We start from the raw sequence: 22,646 nt of genomic DNA, 5'->3' as shown, positions 1-22,646 counted from the left end.
TAGTAGGTATGTTCACTTTTTTTAACCAAAAATATGACACTTTTACATAAAAATACAGCACGTCTCCAATACACCAATTAGCTGCTTCAACCAACTGTCAAACTATTTGTTGCTACTTTATAAATAGGCCAATCAGAGTTTTTTGGGCATTTCCAACCTTTTAAACCCAAACCCAAATAGCCCAACTCCAGGGAAATTAAAAGTTTTATTTTGCAGTGGGGCTGCCCCACACTGCAACGGTTAACTTTTCATGTATGCCTAGGGGACAGGAAAAAGCAGTTTTACTTACCCAGTCCCCACACATGCTAGCTTTCTAACAGCCACTTCTCCTCTTCACTCTGGTGGTCTAAGGACCACTGGCATCATTAAACACCTGCTGTCCAGCTGTTGTAATTTAATGGCCGGACAGCAGCTTCTTGGATATGGGTGGGCATTTTTCATCATCCTCTCCCGCCCCGCTTGTGCTCACCGCCAAGCGGCATGCACGAATGGGAAATCTGCTTGAACATCCCGCAATGGCTCTTTACATACAAGCATTCCAGCATCTGTAGAGACACCTGATCGCATGTAAAACTGCGTGCAGGTGTGTGCCCCCCTTCCATTGCAGTTCGCTCCACTGTGCACGGTGCGGGCCTGGGACTGGCACATCGGCTCTGTGACTGGTGATCAAAGGGTGATCAGTACAAGATCTCCCTCTGATCTAATTCCCATTGTCGGAATGCAGGAAGTGATGTATTTTACGTCACTTCCACATTCATCTGTCACTCTGTGGCTACAGAAACCAGAGAGAAGCTGGTGAAGCAGGTCTCTGCTTCATCAGCTTCTCTGGGGGTCCCTAGGTAAAGACCCCTGATGTCTCCATAAAGAGGACCTGTCACTGTAAATTAGCTATAACATAGGGGGCTTAAACTGCTGCATACAGCCGCTGCTGCACAAACTGCTGCATACAGCCACCTATAGCAATGAATGGCTGCAAGCAGCTGTATGCTGGTTTACGTTGCTACTTGCATAAACCCATGCATACATAAATCTGTAAGCCTCTGGATGCAGACTGTCTGTGTCCAGGGTTGTATGCCTGTACACATAAATGCATTTATGCAAGTAGCAGCGTAAACCTGCCACTTACCTCCATTCATTGCTATCGGCAGCTGTTGTGTACTTGGATGGAGAACTAGCTAAGTGAATGTGTCCAGCGAGTATCAATAAATGGATCATTTTCCGAATGGCCTTCGGTTGGCAGTGGCATGCCCCAGGGTCCTGTTTTGGGGCCATTGTTGTACAACCTGTTTATTAATGATATTGGGACTGATATTAATAGCAATATTTCAATTTTTGCCGATGATATCAAAATTTGTAGAGTAATAAACTCAGCAGAAGACATAGCAATATCACAGGAAGATCTGGTTAAAATAGGGAGGTGGGCATCCACATGGAAGATGAGGTTTAATATTGAGAAATGTAAGGTTATGCATTTTGGAGTTAAAAATACACAGGTGAGCTACTTATTAATGGGCATCCCACTGGGGGAATCAGAGGTGGAAAAAGATTTGGGAGTCCTAGTGGACAGCCACCTTAGTAACAGCATGCAATGCCAGGCTGTAGCAAATAAGGCAAGCAGAGTTCTATCATGCAAATAAAAAGGGGGGCCTCATGCTGTTTTTGAACAGCAGTGAGTGAACTTCCATATGCTGGCCTCAGCCAATCCAGATATTGGATTGGCTGAGGCAAACGTGTTCTTTACTTCAGCTCAGCCGAACTGTTTGGCTGACCACAAGTGAACCGAAGGGAACCGAAGCCAGTCAATGTACGGCTAAAAGCAGTCATACTCAGCTGTAGTGATTAGCCGAATGGTGTTCAGCTCCCTTCAAGTGGCCTTTGGCAGCTTAGTGAATAACCCCCAGTGTCTCTGGCTCCTAACTGCTCTCCTGCATTGTCTCCCTATCATAATCACTTTCAATGGTGACTACAAGTGTCCATGCCAATGTCCATTGCACAGGAATGCTCTGTCATTTTTCACGATTAGGAAGCCAGTCCAGAGCAATGACATGACAACTGCTCCTGGAGAGAGTGCATGAAGACAGAAAATGGCTGCCAAGGTGCTAAAGGTGATCAGCTGCACTGAGATGCAAAAAATAATTAAAAAAAGATTTCAAATCTTATATGAAAGAACAATCTCATCCAATTAGGGTTTACGCTTACTTTAATACTTTTGTGTTTCTAAAATATATAGAGTTAAATGTCATCTCACAGTTGTATTGTGTATGTGAGAGAATGTAATCTTAGATATGCAACAAAAAGTGAACACATATTCTAAATGTATTAAAAGAATACTAGATAAAGTCAAAAGATGTTTAGTAGAAACTCCTTAACCGCTTGAAGACCAGGTGTTTAGACCCCCTTCCTGGGCATTTTTCAGTGTTCAGCGGTGCAGTACTTTGACTGACATTTATTCCATCATGCAACGCTGTACTGAAACAAATTTTATACCATTTTTTGGGGACAGATAGAGCTTTCTTTTAGTGTTATTGAATCACCACTGCGGGTTTTATTTTTTACTATATTCAGAAGAAATTACTTAAAATTTTGAGAAAAAACGTTTTTTTTTACATTATGTTATAAAACAACTAATATTACCCACTTTTTTCTTAAAATATAAAAGACCGGGTCACGTTGGGTAAATAGACACCAAACATGTCAAGCTTTAAAATTGCGCGCACTCGCAAAAAGCTAGCATACCCAAGATTGGCCATAGGCGACGCTTTAAAAGCTTTTACCGCTCATCAGTTTAGTGTTATCAGTGATTGATGGCCCTAGAATTATTGTTCTCACTGCGACGTTCGCGGCGATATGTAACATGTGCGGCGTAATGGGCGCAATCGCCGTTTTCGCAGGTATGCGCACCTGACGCATGTTTACATGCGTGTATGTAGGGTTGGGGACTTTAAAAAAAAAATTTTTTTGTCTTTAATTCTTTTTTGTGTAACTTTAAAAAAATTTTGGGGGAAACTTTACATTTTTTTACTATTTTTTTTTCACTTAACGTTATTGCTATCACAGAGGGGGCTGAGAAACCCCTTTATGTGATAGCAAAAGAGGTGACAGGTCCTCTTTATGGAGACATCAGGGGGTCAAAGCTAGGACCCCCCTGAAGAAGCTGATGAAGCAGAGATCTGCTTCATCAGCTTCTCTCCAGCATCTGAAGCTGGAGAGTGACACGAGAATGCAGAAGTGATGTAATATACACCACTTCCGCATTCTGACAGCAGAGAGGGGCCGCTTTAGATGTAGTAAGCTGCACATACCCCCGGCGATGTCAGTTGCCGGCTCTTGCTGTCGGCTCCTCTCACTGTGTCTAATCGTCCCTCCCCCTTTCTCTCCTCTGATTGCAGCAGTGCTGATAGGATCTCGGCATCTTCATCATTTAACCCTTCTGAGCTTGTTGAGTTCCTGTGTCCCGCGCAGTGCACTGTGCCTCCATCTCCTTCCTCCTATGTCACTTTAGGACCCAGTAGTGACGTAGGAACTTATGAGAAGTCCCATTGAGTGCAGCGGGAGAAACTTCTGACACCGTCCTGTGTGAGGTTTGATTTTAATCTTCTACACAGCTATGGACCTCTGTTCTCCCCCATTTTGAAGCACTGGCTCAGGAATTGATCACTGGATTGCGAGGAGATAGGGGGGTTTCACATGTTCCTTTATACCTAAAAGTAGAGGGCAGACTGACAGTAGTTTGGGAATAACATTGAAGGCAGGTTGACCATGCTTAAAGTCCCTTCTGTAAAGTGAACTTGCGGTCACATAATTGCCCACTACCGACGATTGCGCTGGCGGTGCCATTATTTCCTAATGGCACCCCAGTCATGCTGGGCGGATCGCGCAATTTCCCACTGCGATTACACTTGTGCAACTAAACACGACTAAATAGCCGCGTGTCGCAAAAAAAGGCACATGGACCTTTTTTGTGATTGCACGCAGATGTAACCCCATTGAAGTCAACGGGGCCATGCGGCAATCGCTGTGTGCAATTGTGCACAACGCGCGTCCCGGGTCGCCCAGGTCTGCGCTCATTGACATTATTGCACCTAATCAGTGCAGGATCAGCGAGCACATAATCAGGATGGAATGTGGGCACTGGTAGAAGTACCCACCCACATTGGAGCCCTGAAAATTGGAGGACTGTCATGGAACTGCAAATTATGGTGAGCAGCACCATCCCTATAAAGAGGCAGCCTGAGGCTGTAGCCTTAGGCAATGTCTCTTAGGGTCACGTGGGGTGTGGAATGGCATATTATTTACTGGGTGCCTGCTGCCCCCTTTTTGACCAGAGTGCCAGAGGTTGCTAGGAGCTGGGTGGAAGGAGGTGCATATAGCTCTTAGCAACCTGAGACACTCTGGCCACCGTCCCGTCCAGCTCTTGGCAACCAGTGATGTCACTGGTTGCCAGGAGCTGGATGGGACAACAACGGCCAGAGCGTCAATGTCACTCCTACACACCTGGGTGGCAATGTCACTCTCCACCAGCAAACAACACCCCCCATCCTCAGGCAGCAAAAAAGATCGGGACCACCCTGACGGTGAGTATTACTGGGTGTTAGAACATTTTCAGGGTTATTCACAAAAAGGTGATGAGTCCCCAGCGATCGGAGGGTGAAAGGGACCAGCTATATCCACACCTTGTTTCAGAGGTCTGTGGAATAGGTGAGCGGTTTCCCTTAAAGGAGAACTATGGGGTTAGGGCTTTTCCCCATAGTTCTCCTAAGGGTCACAGGAGGACATAAACTAGTGTCCTCCCGTCACCCTAAGCTCAGTATATAGCAAGCCACAGCTCACGGTATACTGAGACCACGAGCTGTAAATTGTAAATTGTTTTGAGTGATTGCAGGTATTGGCAGCATGGCACCATCTACACAATTTTTTTGTTTAACACTTTATAGATTGGGTGCACGCAGCTTATTAATCTTATTGGCGCAAGGCAGGCTGTGAAGTGCAGTCGTTTTTGGAGATTAATAGTGCATATCTGGGGACCTGTGACATGCCCCCACAAAATATACCACAGGTGACCCAGGTATGCACTATTGCACATAACTCAAATGTTATTTCATCACAAAATATATGCTTTGTGTATACAAAAAAATTGCAGCGAGGTGCTAGAGTGTTCGGGTTTGGCATTAAGAAAAGGTGGCAACCCTAGGCCTCATACAAGCGATAGCCGGCGGATCGCTTGTATATTAACGGGCATCGCTGCCTCTTTTCAAATAGTGGGGATTTCCCGCTCGCGCGCGCCGCGCGGTGCGCCCGGGCGGGCGGATGTAACAGGACGTGTATACACGCCCAGTTACATCCAAGAAGCTCCCAGCCGGCCGTGTATACACAGCGGCTGGCCAGGAGGTAGTTAAAGCCTGTGTCTATGGATTAATGCAAAATGAATGCATATTGAATAATGGCAGCATTAGTGTTTAGTGATGTGAAAGGCATGAATGTGAGTATTGCATGTGTCCATACACTGCACTTTGCAAACACAGGAGATGACTAGGACAAGGCATCATACTAGCAGGTAACCTGCTACATACAGCAAAATGGATTACACAGAACAGTGCATTCCTACAAAGGAATCAATCTGTCCTTTCATATGATTTTTACATTAACTGTTCAAAGTTAATTCATGCACAAGATCAATCATTTTTTTAAAAGCAAAGCTATTAAGTGCTGGCTTGCGGAATGGTAAATGTAGATTTTAAACCCACTCACTGAATACTGCCAAGCTCTTAGGGATCATTATTGGCAAACTGTGTGTCCATTAAATGGCTTCCAGAATTACAAATACATTGGCACACATTAAGTTAATGTCTCTATCACCAAAATGCTAATATTCCTTGAGATAAGAACTCCAACAATTGCAGTTTAAAGTGGAGTGGAGTAGCTTATATATTATACTGTACTCATTGCTGATAATCTTTAGATTAAACATCTTTTAAAGTATAACTGTACTTTTCCTGGAAACTCCATCATAAAAGTAAATAGCCACACAGACCTCATATGCAGGTGGTACCTCTGTTATCATGCATGCCAGGCAGTGTTGACAACCCTATTGTAGTGCTTAAGTGTAGTGGCTGGCCTACAGAAATGAATAACAGGACTGTAAATCTGAGTAGTATACATGTGCTAATTATGTACCATAACAGTACCCATTATTGCTCCATGGTCTCAATGGGTATTTCCTTTTTTTTGGAGGGGTAGATAGCTGGTGATTTATTCATCCAAAAAATCTGTAGGCAGATTTGTTCAATGAAATCACCAGGTGTATCCATAAGCTGCTCAATGAAATCACTAGGGGGGTTATTCACTAAAAAGCCAAAGGATCCAGCCATAGCTTTGGCTGATCCTTCGGCTCGCCTTCGGCCGCCTCTGCCCTTCGGTTCAGTCGAACCGAAGGGCTGCTGTACGGGCTATTCACAATAGCCCGTACAGCAGCCAAAGGCAGCCGAGCGGCTCAGCCAAGCCAAACGAATATGTTTTGGCTCGGCTGAGCCATAGTGACACCCGAAGCATGGAGAATGGTCGGCCGAAGCCAAACGATCCCCACGCAAATGACAGCTGGGCGAAGCCAGCCGTGATCCCACGGCTCACTCTGCCCAGTTGTAATGACAGATCAGCGTCCCCAAATGACCTGGGGACGCTGATCTGTCATTAAAGAATAACAACTGGGTGTAGCCGGCCACGACATCATAGCCGGCCGCGACATCAATAACAGTTGTTATTCATTGGCCGGACCTGCTAAAAGACTTTGGCAGCTGCTGGCCAATAGGAAACAGTTGGGAGGGGCTAGCTGTCTCCAACAGCTCCGTCCAATTGTTTTTCTTTTGCCGGCATCTGTCTGATGCTTCATTAAAGCCGTCCTATGAGGTTGGGTCAGTGTGCAGCTTTTTTTAGAAATATATTTTTATTTTATTTTTATTTTCTATAAAATATTTGTATTTATTTTTTAATATTCCTTTTTTTAAATTTTGAAAATAATTTTCAACTTTTTTTTCCATTCTTTTCACCTATTTTCTTTTGTGCTCAATGCCACTGAGGTACAGAGCAGAATAGCCGAGCCGAATGAGAATAGGGGGGAAGAGCAGCGAGTGACCTGATGGAGCTTCGGCTCAGCTGATCCAGTCGAACTCCTTTTCCACTTCGGCTCAGCCAAACATTCAGAGCATGTTCGGCTGACCGAAGTGCAGCCGGAGGCAGGCGATGTACAGCGGATTTTAGCCGATATACGGCTGAAATCAGCCGTATCAGACTGAAGTGAATAGCCGAATGTTCGTCTCACTTCACTTCGTCTGGGTTATTCACTCAGCTGCCTTTGGCAGCTGTGTGAATAACTCCCTAGGTGTCAAAAAATATTATCCCATCGAATTTCATGTAGTCAATACATTTTGATGAGACACTGAGGGACATATTTATAAAACAGTTAATCTGGTATTCACCAACATTCTCTAGAGGTAAATATTCATTTGTAGATATGCCCCTATGGGTGCAGATCTTCTGCCAAAAGTGTTTTGAACTTGCAGATTAAAAGTTCAAGGGCACAGAGCTGACTAAAATGTAAGCACATCTAATCTGTGAAATATGGAGCTCATTATGAAACTGTAAAGTCACCTTTATGGTGTAATAAATAAACAAAAATTCTGACTGCAACAGTTATTATGTGGGTGGGCTGATTTAAAGGAAACCATTTTATTTGTTGTCATAGGAGCATGTATGTAGAATTTACCTAGCGCAAATGTCAATAAATGTAAATAATTTAATAAGAGAAAAGTAAAATGGCACAGTAACATGAAGAACTTTGAAAAAAGGGAGGGATTTGTAATGAACAGAGAATAAACAAACATGGCAAATATCACATAGGAAGAAAAAAATATAACTGTAAACCTGTGTTAACAATATCAAAGTTCAAACAAAGTCGCTGGCGCCAAAGTTCTTTTGAAAGGGTAGATACACCGTGACTCTTCACAGGAGGGCAGCACTTTAGACAGTCAGGGTGTCTGAAGCTCCAGCACACAGAAAACATAAAAAACAGTGCGCCTCTCTAGTGTAAAAAGCTTTAAGTGGCGATTAAAAGCAAGAATGTACTCACAAACAGCCAGTGTAAAACAAGCCTGTAGTAACAGAGGATCATCTGCGATGTGAAAGTGTCCAAATCTTCACTTCGTCTGGGTTATTCACTCAGCTGCCTTTGGCAGCTGTGTGAATAACTCCCTAGGTGTCAAAAAATATTATCCCATCGAATTTCATGTAGTCAATACATTTTGATGAGACACTGAGGGACATATTTATAAAACAGTTAATCTGGTATTCACCAACATTCTCTAGAGGTAAATATTCATTTGTAGATATGCCCCTATGGGTGCAGATCTTCTGCCAAAAGTGTTTTGAACTTGCAGATTAAAAGTTCAAGGGCACAGAGCTGACTAAAATGTAAGCACATCTAATCTGTGAAATATGGAGCTCATTATGAAACTGTAAAGTCACCTTTATGGTGTAATAAATAAACAAAAATTCTGACTGCAACAGTTATTATGTGGGTGGGCTGATTTAAAGGAAACCATTTTATTTGTTGTCATAGGAGCATGTATGTAGAATTTACCTAGCGCAAATGTCAATAAATGTAAATAATTTAATAAGAGAAAAGTAAAATGGCACAGTAACATGAAGAACTTTGAAAAAAGGGAGGGATTTGTAATGAACAGAGAATAAACAAACATGGCAAATATCACATAGGAAGAAAAAAATATAACTGTAAACCTGTGTTAACAATATCAAAGTTCAAACAAAGTCGCTGGCGCCAAAGTTCTTTTGAAAGGGTAGATACACCGTGACTCTTCACAGGAGGGCAGCACTTTAGACAGTCAGGGTGTCTGAAGCTCCAGCACACAGAAAACATAAAAAACAGTGCGCCTCTCTAGTGTAAAAAGCTTTAAGTGGCGATTAAAAGCAAGAATGTACTCACAAACAGCCAGTGTAAAACAAGCCTGTAGTAACAGAGGATCATCTGCGATGTGAAAGTGTCCAAAGTCAGTCACAGCAGGAACATGCAGCCTGGAGCAAACATCCTACTGCTGGCATGGCAAAAAGGTAATGTGTTTCTGGGGCGCCGCCCCTTCATCATCCTACTTTTTTCTTACATTTTTTTTAAAATGTGTAAATTATCATTAAAAAGTTATGTGTTATGTGTGGAGTGCCAGTGAAAAGTATAAAAATATTACCTTGCAGATTGCAGTCCCTGCACATAATGCCCAGCTTCTGGGCACTGAGAGAAGGGAGCGATACAACTAAACATGTAAGCCGGCAAAAAAATTGGTTTGGTTCATTTCATTTCAGATTTTTCATTATTGACCTTCTTCACACTAACACTGTGCCTACTTGTTCACACCTCAAAGAACATAAAAAGATCCCTAATACAGAATTGTACCGATTCATACAATTACAACACTGGGCATCTTCAATGAGAAAAAGGAAGACCCAGGATGTTCCACTCACGGGTTTTGAACGTATTTGTCTCCATACGCCGGATGGACCCAAACTGGTATCCACTCTATACTCCAAACTTAATTCCTTGACACACCTTAATAAGCATACTTACCCTGCTAGATGGGCGGATGATCTTAACCTCACTTGGAATATTGACAGCTGGGAACGGGTGTGGAGTAACATTTGTAGGTGCTCTCTTAATGTAACAAATAAGTAGGTGGCATACAAGGTTTTGTACCGTTGGTGTATGGTTCCTACCCGTTTAACTAAAATATTTCCAACCTCCTCTAACACATGCTTCTGTGGGTGTACCCTCCCGGGAGATATGTTACACACTTGGTGGACCTGTCCATTTGCTTCGCGCTTCTGGACTAGGATCTTCCGTTTATTATCATGCCTGTTTCATAAACATGTCACTAAGGATTCCACACAGGCCTTATTACATGACACCATACCTGGCTTACATACCTCCCAAGGCTATTTGGCACACCAAATATTCATTGCAGCCAAATTGACAATAGCAGGCAATTGGAAGAAACAGTTCATCACTTACAGAGAATTTACACAGAAAGTGGATAACATCATGCTCAATTAAAAACTGTCCTGTATATTGTCTGATTCTAATACCAAATTCCTAAATGTCTGGGAACCCTGGATTTTGCACCACCATCCTAACCTGGATAAGACTACCCTTAATCAACTATGAGAGGGCCTTTTGCGATCCAATGGATGAGACGGCCATCCCCAAAACATTGCTTGTGGACCCTTAATACTAACCCCTAGTCTCCATTGATACTACTTCCTACGATGGACCTTCTACCAGACATCCTTTCTTTCCTTTCTTTCCTCTCTTAAGGTTTTACACCAGATATTTATGTACTGCATAGGCCTGCATCTGCATCTTATGTATGTATTACGATGTGTAAATTATATTTTGCTACCACATTGTTGTGTGTAAAATACCTGTGTCTTTTCTACTAAAAATCAATAAACAATTTGTTACAAAAAAAAAATTTCTTTTTTACTTTTACAGTCAACAGAAGCAATAAAATAAAAATATGAGGGTCTCATAGCAATTTTAGGGGGGACCCCAACGCCAAAGAAACAAAAAAAGTGGGTAAGGTCTCAGTAAAGGGGGGGGGGGTGAGTGTGCAGCCCCCACCTCCTGCACCATACCAGGCCACATGCCCTTGATATGGGGAGGGTGCTTTGCCAGAGGGGAACCCCCTGGAAATGCACCTTGTCCTTGTGTCAATAAGGGCAAGGGCCTCTGTGAGAAGGGGGGCTTATCTGAATCTGAGTGCCCCTTTCATAATGAATGAGTAAGGGGTAGTTGTTACCCCTACTCAATCACCAAATAAAAAAAGTAAAATTGTAAATAAACCCACCACACCATAAACAAAAATCCTTGCAGGGATGATTTCTGAACACAAGAACACATGCAGGATGATTTCTGAAAATAGCAACTGTAACTTATAACAACCATTCAAATTTTACCTAGAAAGAAACAAAGTAGTCATTGGTTGCTATAAGCAACAACTCTATTGTGCTCACCTTTCCAAAAACTAAAAACTAAATTTACTGTACAAAATCAGTAAAACTACTTTCAGTGAATTCTACTGATCTTATGATGAGAGACATACACTACTGACAAATACTGACTAAGATTAAGAGGCAGCAAAGTCAAAGAAATCAGAGATTCTTATTTGCTTGCTTGTTCTGGGTTACAGATTTAACCTATTAAAGCAAGTAGGCGAGCATGACATCCAGCAAACCATCGTATTCAGTAGAGGTTTCTGTGACCAATGGCAGCTTCTCATATGTTTCTCTCATGACACGTTTCTTTAATTTGTTGTAGTTCACAATATAAAGTGAATTCAAGTTCACTAATATGTATCAAAAGTTCATGTTTAGTATACGATCAACATAAATACTCACCTGGCAGAAGCACAATTCCATAGCCCTGTATTAAACAATGTAATGTTTCACATGTGTTATAAATGCATAAATACATAAATGTGTTGTTTCACCTTGCTAGTTTTGGCACATATCATTCATTTCTTGAGACCTGTCCTATGGAAGTATTACACATTAAAACATAGACTGTTTTATACATCATAAACAAAAAAAACACAAAAGAAAGAACAATCATATGTTCACAGTAAGCATAAGTATGTTTCTTCTCACCTCTACAGGAGTGGTTGTTTCACTTTTTAAGATGATTAGGCTATGTCTCTGTCCACTTTGTGCTGTTAGGTTTCTGTCTGCAATCACTGCATGTGGCATAGTTCCTACTGGAACACCAGTGTTATAAAACATAAATGTGTCACTTCCTGATCCTGCTGTCATGCAGGCCTTGTAGCAGTAGGTCTTTGTAAGTGATCCATTCCCCCTAACTTCAATGAAATTAGGCTGTACTGTCAATCCAGGTGGAAGTCTGGTTTCAATGTTATTGTTGGCTTGTTTGTATGTATCTGCAGGGTTTGGGTTCTGAACGACACAACAAGCCGTGCAGCAACCAGTGCAGCAAGGCTCAGCAGTACATGTACACTTACAGCATTTAAGAATAAAAATGACAATCAGTGTCAAAAGAAATACAAAAGAAATAGAGCACAAAGCTATTATCAAATAAATAGTCATTTCAGAGTAGCTTGTGGTATTTTTAACCTGTCTATGGGAGTCGGGGAAAATGTTTGAAATTCTGTCCACAACAGCCACACTTATAGTGGAAGAAGAGGAAAGAGGAGGTTCCCCATTGTCTCTTACAATAACAGTCAGGTTGTAGCTGGTAATACTGTCATCTGCAACTTTCCTCGTAGTCCTTATTTCCCCTGTATGCAAGTCCACCTTAAAAAGTTTTGGATCTGTGGATTTGCCTAAGTTATAAAACAACCAGGCATTTTGCCCTGAGTCAGAGTCAACTGCAATAACTTTTGTGACAAGGTAGTCAGCATTTGCTGCTCGTGGAATCAACTCAATAGACTTTGAAACATTTGTAGGGATGGGATACAAAATTGTTGGCGCGTGATCATTTTGATCTACAACAAAAACATATACAGTAGCTGAGCTGCTAAGTGGAGGGTTTCCAGCATCTTGTGCTTGAACAACAAAGCGAAATTCCCTTAGTTTTTCATAGTCAAATGACTGGACTGCATATATAGTTCCATTGTCAGATTTGACAGAAACATATGAAGAAATGGGGAGGCCTTCAGCATCTCCTTGTAGAAGCATATACGAAACAAATGCATTTTCATTGGAATCTGGATCCATGGCTTTTACAGAGAACAGGGATACTCCTGGGGCATTGTTTTCCAAAACATACATAGAGTAAGATGACTCTTCAAATACTGGAGGGTTGTCATTCACATCTGAGATTTCCACATAGAGTGTTTTCTGAGATGACAGTGGTGGATTTCCAGAGTCTGTAGCTGTCACTGTGATATTGTAAGAAGGGCACTTTTCTCGATCCAATTTACCATCAGTCACCAGTTTATAAGTATTTTTAAATGATTTTAATTTAAATGGAAGGTATTGCTGAATTGTTAGGCTAACTTCTTTGTTGATGCCTGAATCTTGGTCAGTTACACTCATTAAAGCCACAACGGTGTCTTCTTGTGAGTTCTCAGCAACAGGAGAATAATTTGAAGTCACAACTATCTCTGGGGCATTGTCATTGGCATCAATTATTTCCACCAACACTTTGCAATGTCCTGCCATAGGAACTGGACCTTTATCAGTGGCCTGAACATATATTTCATAAGATGATGACTTTTCAAAGTCCAATGGGCCGTTCACTCTAACTTCCCCAGATTTTGCATCTAGAGTAAATAACTGCCTAACTTTCTGTGGTGTATAGCCACTGAATGAATATGCAACTTCCCCATTTGATCCTTCATCTGGATCAGATGCGTTTAGCTTGACCACTAAGGTACCTGTGGGTGAATTTTCCAGCAGACTGGCTTTGTATGTAGACTTATCAAAGAATGGATTGTTATCATTTGTGTCCATCACATATACCAAAATTTGGGCTGTGCCAGATTTTGCAGGATTGCCACCATCTATAGCTGTAAGAACCAGCTGATGAAGAGATCTCTGTTCTCTGTCTAATGATTTTTTCAGCACGATTTCAATCAGCTTACTATTCCCATTAAATGTCTTTAGGTCCAGAGCAAAGTAATTATTGTCATTTAGTTTATAAGTCTGAATAGAATTGCTTCCTATGTCAGGATCCAGTGCACTCTCAATGGGAAACCTAGCTCCTGGCATAGCTGACTCGCTGATATTTAAATAATATTCATTTCTAGGAAATCTGGGGGCATGGTCGTTAATGTCTAATATCTCTACCTCAATGTTGTGCACCTCCACAGGGTTCCCTATGACAACCCCCAGGTTTATTACACAAGGGGCATTTGGGGGGCAAAGTGCTTCTCGATCTATTGTTCTATTTACAAATAAGACTCCATTCCCTAGATTTACATCGAAATACTGTTGGTTATTCCCAGATGTTATACTGAAGCTTCGTGTGGGCAACTGCTTGAGGTCTAGCCCCAAGTCATTGATCACATTGCCTACAAAAGCCCCATGATTCAACTCCTCCCTTACTGAGTACCTAAGCTGCCCTGTAACCACGTTCACCAGCGTAAGGAGGGCTAGAGAGATCAGCCCTACACACCTCCTAGTGAAAGCCATCTTAGCAGGTAAACAGCACTCACCCGACCCCTCCCCAAATAGCCTGACTCTCACATCCTCATCTACATCTGCTCAGCTATTAAAGGGCAGCACTTTACCATACATGGCCAGCAGTCGGATGACACTGAAGGTGGCTCCTTCCCCCAAGAAATCCATGGCTTTGTTCCGATCTTCCCTTAGGTGGAAGGATGCACATATCGGGCCTGAGAACTGTTCGGAGCTAGCAGGAATTCAGCCACGCTTGCTTCATGGCTTCTCGATTCGTCCTTGTGCCGAGCCCGGCTGGATTTCAGCACATGAGCTGTGAACAGCGCCCGCAGCGCCTCTCCATTCATTCATACAGCATAGAGCAGCAGTGGGCTTGGTTTCAGCACCTGCATCGTGGACAGCGCCAGACCTGCACGTACATCAGGCAGCAGCTACTCGGATGAAACAACACGCCTTATCGTCCAAAAAAAAAAAAAGAAAGCTATTCAGCTCTTGGCTATGGAGCCAGCCCCTCCGTGCTGGCAGACTCCCTGCTTCCTGGGAAAAGCTGATCTTCAAAGCGCCAATGCATAAAACAACATGTCAGCAATACACTGGCAGCCTACAGCTCAGATGCTTCCGACAATCTCATTTCAGTGTCATAGGGAAGAAGGAATCCCCTGCCTCCCCACAGACGTGCTTGCTCCTTTTACTGAAGCAGCCCAGTTCCCAGTGTCACCAATCTTCTCTCCGATCAAGTTAACCCCTTCTGCCTGTTGTAACACCAATCACAGAACAACACATATAACTAACTCGGCTATTGTCACCCAATTGCATTCAATGCTTTAAAGTGGAAGTGTAGAAAATAAAAATAAAAATGTGGGGAGGTAGGGAAAAGAGACATACAAATTCTCTTCTGCCCCCAAAAATATTTCTCTCTTCCTCCACCCCTCAGTTATTTTTTTTGTTTGTTTTGCTTTTTTTGTGTACACTGTACAGCATATGCTGCTACTTTTACAAGGTAGTGATTGTGTTTGCAAAAGCAATTGGTGCATACATAGTGGATTGATATCCACTATAGATAAATATATTTATCCCCTAATGTCACTTGTTAAAAGAGAACTATTAGGAGAGTAAAGTGTACTCTACTCAATAGTTTGAGATAATGGGCGACACTGTAGATGTCAGACGTTGGCTCTACAGCTCAAGAACTGAGTGATCACAGCTCTGCTCACAGCTTCTCTCTGCAGAGAGCAGTGACTGTCAGTCACCTCTCCCTGCAGTTATTCCCCCCTCTCTCTGTTCTTTTACCACTCACTGAAGGGATAGACATAGGTGGGGGATGGGCACAGCTGGCTCTGGATCTAGAGGCAGAGACTACTGTCAAATAGGCAGTGGACTGGATGTGTGACCCAAAAGAGAACTAAAGCCAAAAACAAAAACAAAAAGGTTTGGCTTTAGTTCTCTTTTAATGTGCAATACATTAATAGGCAGATGAGTGGGCTGTCCAATGCACTGCCATGAATCACAAATAGTGCAGGCTGCATTTTTTTTATCCCAGCACAACTCAATGCATGGTAGTGTGCTACCACATGTTGTAGTATGATGCAACACAGGTGTGTTGGCAACACAGCACACAACATACCTAACATGCGTTACTGCAGTGCAGTGGTGTAAAAGGACCCTATAGACTCACTTGACAAAAGCGCATAATGTGCTTTATTTAAAAGAGAAGTAAAACAAATCCTTTTTTTTTTGTTGCTTCTCTTTTGGGTCACAGGAGTATATTTACAAATGTACTTCTGTGACTCAAAGTCAGCATATAGCAGGCTAATGACCACTACCTGCTGACAGCGCAGAACCAAGCTGCAGCCATGAAGAATCCTGACAATATTGTTGGAGCCACCCTGACTGCCTAAGAAACATCTGTCTCTGCCTCTCTAGAGCCAGCACCAGATGTGCCCAGCCCTGCCTGTCCCTCCAATTAGCACTGGAGTAATAGGGAGAGGAGAAGGGGAAATCCCTGCAGGGAGTGGTGACTGACAGTCACTGGTCTCTGCACGGAGAAGACCGTGAGCTGAGCAGAGTGGTTACATGATTGCTCAGCTCTCGATCTATAGAGCCAGTGTGTGACAGTTGCAGTGTCCAACACCAGCTCTAAGCAGCAAGGAAAGTGTATCTTACTATCCCTGCACTTCTTATTTAACTTTCTGTGTAAGCAGCGGTGTTATAACCCTACTAGTGCTATTATAAGGGCCATGCCGGAAGAGCAAATCTTCTCACTGCCAACAACTTTCTGGATCCCTAAGAAACACTAATCTTCTCCTATAAAGTTGCTAGCAAGCAAGATTTTGAAATGGTAAAGGCCAGCTAGGGGGCGACAATAATTAGGAGAAGTTGTTGCTTTACTTTGGTAATGCTGCTACTTGTTACATAGTTCTACTTACCCCCCTACTTGTGATGCTGCTACCTTTGATACAGTGGCGGATTCACCTGTCTCATGTCAGCCTTACGCTTTACGTGTTATTTTAATGGTTATTATATTAAAATCAATATAAAATTCAGTTTACAAAAATTAACACACAGGTCATCACTCATTTATATAGGAGGTGTAAGGCTGATGAGACCAGTGAGTAGATATCTAATGATGATAGAAGGAAAATAAGCCATTTGAGGTGGTGGTAAAATAGCACTTACTAAGATAAAATAATTTATGAGAAATACATCTTTCAACAGTTAAATGTTAATTCCATCATGACATAACATAAAGCGTAATGCTAAAATAACTAATCCATGTTAGTTTAAGCAGAACTCCGGGTACAATCCCCCACACACACACACACACACACACACTATATGTGTTATGTGCTCATTTTTGCCTAGGGTGAAAATAAAAGAGTTGTACGCACCAATCCTCTGAGCCGGCTTGCTTTTAGACCAGTGCCTGGAGCTTCTCTCCCCTCTGCTGCAGGGGTCTATGTCCCTAAGTCATCACATTCTATAAACAGTGTATAGGACTTGAGGACACAGAGGGACATACCATCACTGCAGTTGAGGAGGAGACAGACCAGCTAGGAGGATTGGGTGAGTAAAACCTTGCAAGGGTTAATCATATTTTTACCTGGTGCTCTTCTTTAATTGAGCTAGAACCTGTCATATATGGCATTTACAGCAGAGACATTTTTTTTTAACAAAAAGCCCTCAGTCACTGAATTTACTGTGATGGCAAGGTTGTATTTGTTAGCTCAAGTATATGAGCACAGTCAGTTTATATGATCTTTCCATTCATAACTGAATTAGGTTTTTCTTGTTCCTTTAAAAAATAAAAAAAATCGTTACATGTGAACATTTTAGTATTTATATGTCAACAATCTTATACTAAATGTAATAACAATATTGTATGATATTGCAGTGTTAAATTAACTGGTCTGCAAGTCAAGTGATTTGTAGACATGTGCGATTCGTTTCGTTCCGAATCGAAATTCGGACGAATTTTCGGAAATTCGGACTTCGTTTCGTTCGTTGGAGCAAAGTGACATTAGAGAAGGAGAAAAATATTTTTTCCCCCTCAAATGTCACTTTTGCTGCAAACGAACGAAACGAATAAGAAACGAATAAGAAACGAATAAGAAACGAATAAGAACAGAAAACGAAACGAACGTTCGTACGAACGCTACCGAATTTCGTCCGAATCCGAATTCCGAATCCGAATTGACTTTCACACCCGAATCCTGAAAAACGAAATAACACAAATCTGAATTTAAAACGAAACGAAACGAATTTTTGGGCAGTGCACATGTCTAGTGATTTGGTCAGTTGTAATGTTTTGATTTGCATAAATATGTGCATTCAGATTTTTTAGAAGTCTATGTTAAGTATCAGTTGAAAAAAGCATTTTCTAATCATTGATCCGCTTGGTTCACTCACTACTTACATATGATCAGAAAGTTCTGACCTAAAGTATTTGAATCTTGTACTTTATATCCCCCCTTTGTGGCCAGCTGGCATAAGCAAGAAGAAGAACAGCTACAGGGATGCTGGGGATGCCCTCTTCATATAAAAGCTGTTCACAGTGAAACCATACAGAATCTACTCTTCAACCTTCCAGATCCTTCGGCAGCTTTGTGAATAGACCCCATAATCAGTGAGTTAACTAATCATTGCATCAGATTGAAATGAGACACTTTTCTGTTTGTAGCTAGAAGTAAATACAAAAGGTGTACGTGTAATTGTGACTTCACAACTAAACTCAGTTTTTCTTCTTTCTTTTCTAGATATTTATTTAATCATGAAAAACATGCTGTAACCACTCAACTTTCATCTTTTATAACTCTAAATACTCTAAAGCAGGGGTGCCCACAATTTTTCGTCTGGAGATCTACTTTTCAAATGATGAGCTCAATGAGATCTACCAATGAAAAAACACCTGCGTTCAGGGGCATGGCGGTGCATTGAAGTCAATGGCACGGCAGCCACACACCCTGCCCGCAGAGCGATCGGACGCACCCGGAACACAGGCACGTTAGTGCCTGAATTCTGGTCTAGTGCGATCTGCAAAAATGCTGCAAGCCAGCTTGCGTGTCTGTGCGTTCCAGAGGCCGAACACTCTGGAACGCAGACTTTGTGGTGTGAACTGGCCCTCTCTCTTGGCCGTCTCTTCTCTCTCTCCTCGCTCCTTTTCTCTCTCCTTCCCGTCTGCGGCGTCTGACACATTCAGCCTAGTTCAGGGGCATGGCGGTGCATTGAAGTCAATGGCACGGCAGCCACACCCCCTGCCCCCAGAGCGATCGCACGCACCCGGAACACATGCACGTTAGTGCCTGAATTCCGGTCTAGTGCGATCTGCAAAAATGCTGCAAGCCAGCTTGCGTTTCTGTGCGTTCCAGAGGCCGAACACTCTGGAACGCAGACTTGGTGGTGCGAACTGGCCCTCTCTCTTGGCCGTCTCTTCTCTCTCTCCTCGCTCCTCCTCTCTCTCCTTCCCGTCTGTGGCGTCTGACACATTCAGCCGCACTAGCACCGTGGGAGAGAGCTCAGGTCAGTGAGCTGATCGCGATCTACCAGTGTTTGCTTTGCAAACTACTGGTAGATTGCGATCTACCTAATGGGCATCCCTGCTCTAAAGAAATAAAAACATGCGGTTTAATGGGTTGCTATACATTGAATATCACTATACCTCTGGGAGCTGCCCATTATATGTACATAATGTGAAAGTATATGTAAACTCAAAAACAAAAATGTTATATATATACAGTGTTGGTGTTGTCACCTCAGGAAAGGAAGTGTCATGCTGCATGGATTGCCTGCTGAAAGAAAAGCCTGAAATAAAAGGAAAACCAATGCAGCCACCTCTCATTTATAGACTGGTAAGCTGTAATATAATGTATTTTTATTTTTGAGTTTAGATATGCTTTATATAAAAGTTACTATGAATTTTGATTTTAATATTTTAAGGAAATTTGTATAAAGATTTGAATGTGACATTCACCAACCATTCACTGAAAGTGAATATATAACTGCAATTTTAAATACATGCAACAGGAAATACATCTGCAGTAAATGTTTAACAAATGTCACATCCACTGCTTTATAAATAAATCCCTTTGTGTTTCTTCCAGCTTTGATTTATATTACTGTACTTGTTTAGCTCAGTAGATTAAACATTGTATTAATAAAGGGAATATATACTGATAAAAACAGTATTTGGGTTTAGGTAGCTCCCAAAGAGCAAAGTATTACTTTAAAAACACCTGTCCTTTATTGACATTGCTAACAGGCACTGAACTAGTGTTTATGCTAATGTTGCTTGTCTGTTCTCTAGGAAACACACTGAGGTGTGCCGCCGTACTGTCACATGTTTCTAGTGAACTGAGGCTGCATTCACAAAATGGATGGCTTGAGACTGTTAAGGTGGCAGCTGCATGTATAGTAACAAGAATGGAAGAAACGTATTCCGGCAGGCTGAAAACCAGATCATTCCTAGTAATGTAATTTGCTGATTATGTTCTTTTAAAGAGTAGCAGGTATACAGATGTACTAATGATACGCAGAAAAAATACATGCAAATAATAATAATATATCAGTGCAAAAAACATGATACAGAGAACTGTAGATGATCCATAGATATAATGTTGGAGATAGATAGATAGATAGATAGATAGATAGATAGATAGATAGATAGATAGATAGATAGATAGATAGATAGATAGATCATGGCAGGAGTCTGAAACCCAATTTACTCGGGGGGCACGAGACAAATTTTTTAGTCCCATGGAGGCCCCTTGCCAAATGTCACACTTAAAAATAAAAATTAACTATATACAGTACCGTTGTTAATGTCGGCACATGTTACACGCGTTTTCAAGCAGCGACTGTCATCCATTCACTTTAATGATCAGATGACAGCCGGTGCATATAAACGCCTACACATTGTATGTTATGGTATGTGATATGATTACATGCAGTTAGGAATCAATCACTCTCCCTGGATGCACGATTGTGCATCTAGGAAAAGTGAATGTTTTCTTACTGCATGTAATCATATTACATGTGGTGTGCAGGCATTTACATGCAGAGGCCATCACCTGATCATTAACTTGAATGGGTGACAGTTGCGCATGCAAACGGCAGATTAGGGATTCTTGCTGCAGGAAAATGCAAGTTCCTGACACAGGAATCCCTAATTGCAACCCCCTCTAATTGTTCCACATAAATATTTCAACTATGTGTTTAGCTCTATTTTAATCTATTTCCAGTTCTACAGTTCTCATTTTGTCAATATGAAAGTTGCAGCAGCCTATAGTAACCATTATATTCCCATTAGTTTAATGTTGCTGAACTAATAAATGCAAACCTCTTTTTTCTTTTGCTGTTGTGACTAAATATCATTGTGCTGTGTTAATAACTCTTTATGGGTTTGCTTTACATTACAGTACGTATATGCAGATCATTGTTAACAAACACTATTTAAGTATATGCTGAACATGGTTCTACTTCATTGGGTGATTCATGAACATGTCCACAAATAGGATTTGAGCTATTAACCATACCATCCAAAATAACTCACAGGGGCTAATATATAAAAACTGGAGCAAAGAAAAACAAAGCTCTTTCCTGTAGCCAACTTCATTTCTTCTTTCATTTGCCAAGTTTGGATGGAAGATAAAGCTGAAAAATATTGGTAGCCATGAGCAACAGGCTAAGTTTTGCTTAATTAATAAAATGTTTTTGGTTACTAGGGGCAACCATCCAAATTTTCTCCTATCAGTATAATTTCTCTTAACTGTTGTGTATCTATTCTCCTAAAAGCATATAACCAAACTCATTATCAGAATATAATATGCAAGTAAAGTGCATGCTGGGAGAAAAGGAAGCTTGCAAGATTTGTGAGAGTTATGGGGTTGTTTATCTAGAAATCAGAAGCAAAGGTGTAACTATAGATTAGCAGACCATGCTATTGCCATGGGGCCCAGAAGCACAAGGGTACCAAAACTGTCTGGCTACACACAGATTCATGCAGGTAACAATAACCTCTGGCAAATACATTTGGATAAAATGAATGTATATGACATTTGGGAACACCTGTATAATTGGCATCCAAACAATTAGTATACTGTTTAACTACATGAATTGCTTTCACAATGAACATTAGAAAGAGAAAGGGCCCTTTTAGTTTAAGCCTGGGGGACCATTACATATAATGATGGCCCTGATTAGGAACCATCCTATTAGCAATGTCCTTGGAGCATAGCTTATGCTGGCTATACCTGGCTTGATCTTCAGTCAATGTGCTAAACAGGAGAATCAAGTGATTTCTAAAACTATAAACATTTATGACCAGCCTTACATTTATTAGTGATAAGTGATTAGTGATAAGTGATAAGTGATAAGCTTCACTCACACAATGATCTCCACTCCCTGCTATACCTGCTTAGATTTAGTAGTGTAGAAACTGTGGAAACAGAAAAAAATTCAAGGTTGTAAACTAGTGTGAGAGTATTTCACAGGCCTGAAACCCACGACTTGCGGCGATCCGCCCAGCGCTGCGGGTGCTATTAGAAAATAATGGCACCCACAGCACGATCGGTTCACACCTTGGCAACTCCTGACCAATCGTGCAGAAAACTGTGCGGCAGTCAGGAGTCACCTAGGTGTGAACCTAGCCTCATGCAAACATCTTTAGGCTTTAGCCTCCTTAAACTTTTGTTATGGAACTACAACCACAGCCCCTCTATAAGGTTTTAAAAGGGGTGAATGAAACTCTGGGATTTATGACTGCATTAGGCATATGGGGTTAATTTCAGTCTGTAGCAGAAGTTCAGAGGGAAATACATCTACATTGCTAAGATAGAGAAGGAAATGCTTCTTACTTCACATAAGGGGATCTGTGACTAGATCATCCTGAGATCTGACTTCAGGTCTTCTTTACTGGAGACCTTACAGTTTATATATTCTAATCAACCCCACCCCCCCAA

The 22,646-nt window shown here is 41.6% G+C and overlaps 1 protein-coding gene across 7 annotated transcripts in view; it reads right to left on the bottom strand.

Moving 5' to 3' along the window:
• The window catches only part of LOC108795466 (protocadherin alpha-C2-like), a 254,355-nt gene that overhangs the window by 69,157 nt on the left and 162,552 nt on the right, over nucleotides 1–22,646 (bottom strand). Inside the window, exon 1 of one of the 7 annotated variants that reach the window (XM_018566719.1) lies at nucleotides 11,704–14,411. The exons of 4 other annotated variants lie outside the window; for them this stretch is intronic. In XM_018566719.1, the coding sequence (XP_018422221.1) occupies nucleotides 11,704–14,205 (2,502 nt within the window). In that variant the 5' untranslated portion in view covers nucleotides 14,206–14,411. Of the gene's footprint in view, nucleotides 1–11,703; nucleotides 14,412–22,646 lie in introns of those variants that run through there. 2 more of the 7 variants (XM_018566726.1, XM_018566723.1) reach the window with 2 other exon arrangements.

Source organism: Nanorana parkeri, unplaced genomic scaffold (assembly GCF_000935625.1).
Source record: "Nanorana parkeri isolate BGI_ZX_2015 unplaced genomic scaffold, ASM93562v1 scaffold969, whole genome shotgun sequence".
In the NCBI taxonomy this organism is placed as follows: domain Eukaryota; kingdom Metazoa; phylum Chordata; class Amphibia; order Anura; family Dicroglossidae; genus Nanorana; species Nanorana parkeri.
The sequence above is the reverse complement of the archived record's forward strand: the minus strand, read 5'-3'. Positions and strand labels throughout refer to the sequence as shown.